At 50.5% G+C, this 7586-nt stretch overlaps 1 protein-coding gene across 1 annotated transcript; it reads left to right on the top strand.

Annotated features, from left to right (window-relative positions):
- Positions 1–1259: 1259 nt before the first annotated feature.
- On the top strand, positions 1260–6278 carry LOC119316673 (DUF724 domain-containing protein 3-like). The gene is made up of 6 exons (XM_037591035.1): positions 1260–1916; positions 2995–3453; positions 4114–4740; positions 4849–4900; positions 4973–5071; positions 5182–6278. Exons 1-6 carry the CDS (start codon positions 1416–1418, stop codon positions 5940–5942), a joined length of 2499 nt encoding a protein of 832 aa, XP_037446932.1. The 5' UTR covers positions 1260–1415; the 3' UTR covers positions 5943–6278.
- Positions 6279–7586: the final 1308 nt, after the last annotated feature.

The raw sequence follows: 7586 nt of genomic DNA, 5'->3' as shown, positions 1-7586 counted from the left end.
ACCACCTCCTCCCGAGGCGCCATCTCCGGCTCGGGGATGGCGACGTTGCCGGCTGCGGAGAGGGCCATCATCGCCTCGAGGTCCGCCCATTGGCGCTCGTCGTGCGTGTGCATGGAGTCCTCCATCACACGCGCCATGAGCCGGGCCTCCTCCTCCGCCGCCATGCGAGGAGGTGGGGGTGGCGATGGAGATGGCGACGGCGATGGCGTGTGCGTCAGGCCACGGGCCCGCGTACGCCCGCGCGCCTGGGAAGCCGCTCGGGGCTCACGTGGCCGTCGCGGCCCCATTGATGTGCCGGCGAAGAACGACGCCCGCCGCACGTCGTGCTCATCATGGAGCCACGTGTCCCACAATGGTGAGTCGGGGTGTACCTCTCGTCGTAGTAGAGGTCGTCCGGGAGGAGGCGGCGGCGGCGCTCGATCTCTTGGCGGTGCGCACGGCCACTCTGCGGGACGGGCGGGATCGGCACGCGGTCGGTCGACAGGTGCCAGTTATTGGGGAGGTGGACGTCGCTCCAGGGCAGCGGCGTCCTCGTCTCTCAATAACGGCGGCAGACGGCCGCCTCGATGTAGTGCCGGTGGCGCTCGCCGGCGGCCGTGGGCGCGATGGAGAAGGCGGGCAGTGCGGGGGCCCGACGTGGTGGCGATGGCGACGCGGGCTCCTTTTTCTTCACTGAGCCGCGGCGGTGTCCCGACGAGGAACTAGCCTCGCGGTCGTGATTGCCTTTGCGGCCGTAGTTCCAGAGGCCCATGGCTGCGGGCGACCGGCCAGCGAGTTCTTCGCTAGGGTTTGGGTTTGGCGCTGTCGGGTTTCGAGGAGGCTGCGGGGTGGCGTGGGGCAGTGTGGACGACGACCCGTCCACGCTTCCTACTTAAAGAAGGACGACGACCGTTCGACGTGCGGATGACAGGTGGGGCCGCCCGCTCATGCGCATTGATGTGGGCGGATGGAAGGTAGGTGACCGCCTGTCACGCGGCCCTGACGCGGACGAGGCGCGCGTCCATTTGGTGTCCGTCGCGACCTAAACCCGGCGCAAGTTTGCGCTCGAAATGGGTCGGCTCGGACACGAACAAACAAAATGGATCCGGGCCGTCGCGCGTTGGGCCGCCTCTATTGTTCATTTTACCTCAAACGAACGGGTCAAACAGGATAAGTTCACGCGGTGGAGTTGGCCTTAACCACATACCTGGCTCTCCCGACTAGTCGAGTAGTACTTCCGTCGCCCCGCCAGAGTAGCCACGCGTCAGTCGCACCAACTGTTCCATCCCCACACCACACCTCGGAAGTCGAGTTGCTCTCACCACCCAGCACAAAAGGCACCCTCCCCCATCGTCGCCTCCGCCAGCCTTCTCCCTCCCTCAGACCGTCGCACACTCCCAAGAACCCACGAGCTCCAAAGCAGCTCGCTAGCTCCCATGGGGCGCGGCCGTCCCAAGAGGCGCCCTCCGAATCCCTCCGAGTCGTCGGAGGACGAGGCGTTCATGATGCCGATCGGCGCGGCGGTGGAGGTGCGCAGAGACGACCCCGGTTTCGCCGGCTCCTTCTACGAGGCCACCGTCGCCAGTCACCTGCTCTCAGACGGCGGCCACGGGCGCTACACGGTGTCCTATTCCACGCTCCTGGGCGAGGAGGCTGAGCCGCTCAGGGAGACCGCAGCCGCCGCCAACGTGCGGCCGCGGCCGCCGCCCGAGGAAAGGGAGTTCGTGATTCACGAGATGGTGGAGGCGTTCCACAGCGACGGGTGGTGGGCCGGCGTAGTCGCCGCCGTTGTCCCGCCAACGGTGACGGGAGATCGCCGGCGGAGGGCGTACAGGGTCACGTTCCCCACGTTGCGGGAGACGCTGCAGTTCGAGGAGACGGATCTGCGGCCGCACCGCGTGTTCCAGTGTGGGCGGTGGGTCCCGGCTGCAGAGGTGGTAAGTGGTGGGCTGGATGAGTCTCCCTCTGAGGCTCTGACCTCTGCTATACAATCTTTGCGTCCATCTGTTGGATTAAGATTGTTGATTATGGATAGAAACATTTCACTTTAGTATTTTCAGGTGCTGGGAGTATATTCACTGCGCTTCTGTCCTCAAATCCGAATGCATTGTTTTCTTTGCTTTTGTGGTTACCCCCTAATGGATTGTTGCATGCAACACTTTGTTTATCAAATCTAAAACATGAATAATCATCCTTTAAATTATCTAAACTCTCTTGAATGGGTTAACTATTTTCTAAAAAATTAAAACTAAAGTTACGTGCAAATAAATAAAGCAACTTGGCGACTTGCATTGTGAACTGTACAGACTTAAATTTGTCACCGAAATAAGAGACTTAAAGCGAGTATATATTTTCATTTATTTGTTTTATTTTTATTTTATTTTGAGTTGATATTTGTCTTCATTTTGGACTATGCTATTTTATTCGGACAAGGCCATTCCATAGCATCAATATCCAGGTGAGAAGACTTGATCTTGGTCGCATTCGCATACTGATCCATGATCATGGTCACAATTAATGCAGTCTAGCAAACTGGAGTACATCTACATTACTATTATATTAGGCTCACTTAAAATGGCTTATGCTTACACTACCCAGACTTGTCAGAATAGTTGATGCAAATTTAAGAACTTTAAGGGCCAAAAACGTCAGTGCCTCAATATTGATTTTCCGTACATGCAGTGCAATTTAAAAAATTGAGGGTTTTCAGAATAGATGCACTCGTATTGAATTTATATTCCAGTTGGTGCGGCGGCGTCTGCGAGCTTATAAACTGAATTTTAGAATTGGCTCTAGGATGAATCCCTAGAATACGTCTTACTGAGATATTTGAAATATCATGGTCCTCGAAATTGGCATTTGAAATGCGCATATGTGTGGAGAACTTTCATGGTAACTGACATTAAAGTGTGGAGAAAAGCTGACTTTCTCTTTCAACGTCTGTTAAAGAAGGTATTGTTTTCTTGATAATGATAAGGAAGGAAATGAAGTGTTTAGTACTCTCGTTGTGTACAGGGCAAGGGAAGTCCTTTGTTCAGTGAGGGGAATCAAGTTGAAGTGAGTCATTTTGCAAGAAACTTTAGTGGATCCTGGAATCCAGCTACTGTTCTTAAAGTGATTGGTGCTACACATTTTCTAGTACAGTACATGCATATTGGGAAGGATGATGAATCGGCCACTGAGATTCTAGATTCACAATATATCCGGCCATCACGCGACATCACCAATATGGATTCTAGGTACAGATTTTCTCCTGCATCTCATGTTGAGGTCCTTCATGAAGGTGGCTGGCGGCCTGCTATTATTGTGAAGGTTTTAGGTTCTGAAATCAACAAGAAGTATGTAGTGAACTTGAAGAATCCCAAGACAGACATGGATGACGTGGAACCTGTGGATGTTCTGACGGTGGAAAGTACGCAGCTACGGCCACGGTTTGACTGGGATGGTAAAAAATGGGTACGCTGCTTGAAAAAGGTACACATAGTGCATATTCCGTATTTTGTCTTCTGTCTTTCTTTTCTAGTGTTTTTTTCCTTGATAGAAAATATAATGCTATTTAGTTCTGTCATTGCATGTATTTCATAGCATTTTTTTAAGTGTGTATTCTATGAAGGAGCAGGTGGGCTCAAACAAACTATAGTTGACTTCAACAACTATATTATACTTAGTTTTTGTCATTCAGATTTCAAAGAAATTTGTCAATATTGCCTTTCTTTGGCTCCTTTTATCACTATTATTGCAACATGTTATTCACTTAGCCCACCTTTTTTGCTTCTGCAAATCATTTATCCCACCTTAATTTTGCACCGTTTGGATCAGGGCTAATAACACTTTCCATCTGTTGGTTCTTTAATCCGTTAAGCCTAGTTAATTGATAGACAATTAGAAATAGTCCTGTTACGATAGCCATATCTGCATCTTGTATGTTTAGGCAAACATATCTGCACTTGAAACAAGAAGCAGCTACAAATGAATTTGGAATATGCATGTTAATTTATTCGTACTTGGAATATTATCCCTGCTCTAGGTTCCAAACAAACAATGATGTTGTTCAATGTTACCTCAAATCTGCACTTGAAGACTGTAGATTATGGTATATTGTACTGATATGTGTTATTTTTCCCTGTGTGCTAGCCTTCGCTCCAAACTTATGTCCATGAGATGCATCCATTCCAGAAACCTTGTAATGGTCCTCGATTAACTTCTCGAAAAAGGCCAATTCCCGCCTTCTATGATGACTCGGATAAAGTAAGTAATAAACCTGGTTCTCGTCGTGACAAAAAGTTGAAGGATGAAGATGTGACATCAGAACAAATTTCTCCTGTTTTGTCCATTCGTAAGGAAAACAATGAAATTATTCATAAGCAAGGAAATGCAGCAGTGGCATTGAGATCTGGGTTGTCCCTTACTTCACTGCCACAAATGGTGGCATTTGGCTCTCTGAGTTCATCTACACTTGCTCCAGGCTGTCATCTTGAACAATCATCTTCTCAGATGATTATCGTACCCTCTATGGCACAAAATCGACAGATTCAGGCTTCTCTGTTTGAAGGTTTTGGTGAACCAAGACCTGTCCCACAGGGCCCACTATTAGGAACGCGATCACTTGGCTCAGATTTTCGCATCATTGAAGGGTCAAAAAATGTATTAAGCGGTCAGGATAAGCAATCAACTGTTGGAACTGGGACTGAACTGTCCAGGCAAATGGAGAAAGGTGTTTCTTCTCAAACAACAGTGGTTCTAGGGGAGAACCCTGAAACTGTGAGTTGTTACTTTTAACACACCCCCTTAATTATCTACCAGTCCTAACACCATTCGAATTTCGAAATATCATTTGTTCTTATTTTCCTTTACATTTGTAAATACTAGATACAGCCAATGAAAGGGATAACTGCTCCTGCTAAAGCTACTGAGGAAGACAGTAAGTTTCAGACTATTTAACGTATATTGGTACAACATACACTGCAAATACTAACTAGCAAATTTCTTGCAGTGGCAGAACTGCCTAATGATGTGACTGCTGGGTGTGAAACACTTCCAGAAATGGATGAACTGAGTTGTATTGACCCGACATCACGAAAGGACACCGGAGGTATGCTTTCTGATTCCTAACAGTTAGCAATGCGCACTGATTACAGCAAAGTCCAAGGCACTTTCACTATGTTATCACTAGCACTTGTACCATGATACTTCCATTTCCAGGTTCAGAAGCAGGTAATGGAAGAAATGATCTTGAGCAAGAGGGCTACACAGGTGAAGCACATGATTCTTGCTGTCCCTTGTTGTCGGAATCAGCAGCTGTGCATGAGAGTATCATGGACACGAATGGCCGGGTTTCAGAAGCTTTGGCATGCCAGCATCTTCCATTTGTGAAGACCTCCCCAATGTGGGCACACCTTGAGGGACTGGAAATATTCAGGAAAGCACCACAGCGACCAAATTTCCATCAGTTCGAGCAGCATGGTCAAGAGATCTGTGAAGGACTGGCATTAGGTTTGATGCTCTCTTTTGCTATTTTAGCAGAAAGCATAAACAGGCTGAATGCTCTGGACGATAGTAGACTACTCGAGCAGAAGATGACGGGCCTTGCTTTGCTTGAGGCAGATGGTTTTGATGTCAAGGACCTGAGATCACGCGTGGAAACTTTACTCCACGCAAAAAATAGTTGCGTTGAACCACAGGATTCCATGATAAAGCTGGAGGAGAAGATTGCTCACAAAGAAACCAAGGACCAAGAACTTGGCACGCAAGTTCGGTCGCTGGCTATGGCTGTCCATCATCACGATCTACATGCCTATCTCATGCGCAACGTCATGCGGTCTACCATCACACAGAAGATGAACAATGCTATGGAGATCTCAAGGCTCAAGACAGAAGCGAACAAGCTTAAGAGATCGTGTCTATCCAAATCACCGTCGCCGTGCCACGGTGAGTTTGGAGGTGAGCAAGTCAGCACGTCTTGAATAGGTAGTTATCAGTGGTAAGTGGTGGAGAGCGCCATGCTAGATGTTGTGTAGATAGTTCGTAATGCTATCCTAGAGCTTGCCGTGCCGAGAGCGAGTCTTTTGTGTATGGGCTGTATATGTGGTTACTCTGGTATGTTGCAGCCCTCTGAAAAATAGATGTTGTAAAATAGATGTTGTGTAGATAGTCCGCAATGCTATCCTGGAGTTCGCCGTACTGGGGTGAGTCTAATGTGTACGGGATCATGTATATGTTGTTACTCGGGTATGTTACAGCCCTTTGTAAAATAGCATGTAAGTTGAACCTGGAGGTTAGTGATGTATTCTGTGTGTTCAGTAATCAAACTCGCAGCACTTTGTAGGTACTCCTCTCTCTGCTTCATTCGGAAGAAGCCTATTTCGAGAATATGGCAATAACTTCGTGTGTCCGAAAAAAAATTCAGATTTGGAAAGCAAAAGGTAGTGTTCGTGTATTATTGTAGTCCCATGTAATTTCATGTGGTAGTGAGACATTAATGCTAACTATTTCCAAAATTAAATATCGTTTCCAAAATCAAATATCGGTATACTTAGAGCATCTCCAGCCGCGCCCCCAACAGGCCCCCTGAGGCCATTTTTTCGGCGCTGACGTCTAAAAAACAACCCACTCACGCCCTCAGAAGCTCATTTTTCGCCGGTTAGGCCCCTAAAAAATGACCCAGTCATGCCCTCAGAAGCTTATTTTTTGCCGGTTAGGTTCGAAACTGACGACAGCGGACCAAGGCCGACCCCGATGCGCTGGGAGGCGCTCGGGGCGCCGGCGCAATCGTTTTTGGCGCGAAAGAACAGCGGGCACGCCGAGTCAGCGACCCCCGCGCCTCGCCGTCCTCACATCGCCTCGGTTTCCCGCGGAGAATCTTGGGGGAATCAATGCCAAAGCTGTCGTCGGTCAGCCTTACATTAATTTCTCATGGGCAGCGCGGTCAGGCGACGCGCCCCCTCCCGCATCGCGTACACACGACACCACCTCCCGGCCGCTATATAAAGCAGCACCTCCCTTGCTGGTGGACACACCTGCCCGCAGCCCCTCTCTCTCCCCGTGCACAACCGCCGCCGACGAGCTATATTTCCTGTCCATCCCCGTTCACAGCTGCCGCAGACGATGGGGGAAAGGTTCCACGGCGATGGGGCGTCGGCCAATGGCTTCGGCCGCTGCTCTCTGCACGAGTGGGAACTCCATCTCCTACACGAAGCCAACTACCCGGTGCCTCCCGACATGTGCGCGCCAGGCGGTGGAGGCTCAGCACCGACGGCGTCCCCGTCCCCCCGCTACCCGACGTCACGCGCCCTGACTACTTCCGCGCCGAGATCGAGCGTGCGCGAGCATCCCCGTCGGAGGAGCAGCGGGCCCTCTCGGTGTACGCCGCTGGCAACCACGAGGCGTGGGCGGCGTACTTCGAACGCCGGTAGGCGGAGCGGCTGGCCTTCATCAACAATGCGCCGGTGGTGCGGGGGAGCAAAAACAGCGACGGTCGCGCCTGTGGTGGGGCGCCCCTGGCCGCATGCTCCACGTCATCCTCGAGCACCTCAAGGGCGGCAACAACCCGCCGTTGACGTAACCGGCTGCTCCTGTCCCATGCCGGAGTGGCGGCCAATGGATGCCGA

This window comes from Triticum dicoccoides, chromosome 6A (genome assembly GCF_002162155.2).
Source record: "Triticum dicoccoides isolate Atlit2015 ecotype Zavitan chromosome 6A, WEW_v2.0, whole genome shotgun sequence".
In the NCBI taxonomy this organism is placed as follows: domain Eukaryota; kingdom Viridiplantae; phylum Streptophyta; class Magnoliopsida; order Poales; family Poaceae; genus Triticum; species Triticum dicoccoides.
Note: the sequence above shows the minus strand (reverse complement) of the source record. Positions and strands in the feature narration are given on the sequence as shown.

What these genes read in the sequence shown, in the direction of transcription:
- LOC119316673 (XM_037591035.1), top strand. Translation starts at nt 1,416, where the DNA reads ATGGGGCGCGGCCGTCCCAAGAGGCGCCCTCCGAATCCCTCCGAGTCG. An exon ending in GGGTACGCTGCTTGAAAAAG is followed by an intron (nt 3,454 to 4,113) that starts GTACACATAGTG and finishes CCTGTGTGCTAG; the next exon opens with CCTTCGCTCCAAACTTATGT. An exon ending in ATCACGAAAGGACACCGGAG is followed by an intron (nt 5,072 to 5,181) that starts GTATGCTTTCTG and finishes TTCCATTTCCAG; the next exon opens with GTTCAGAAGCAGGTAATGGA.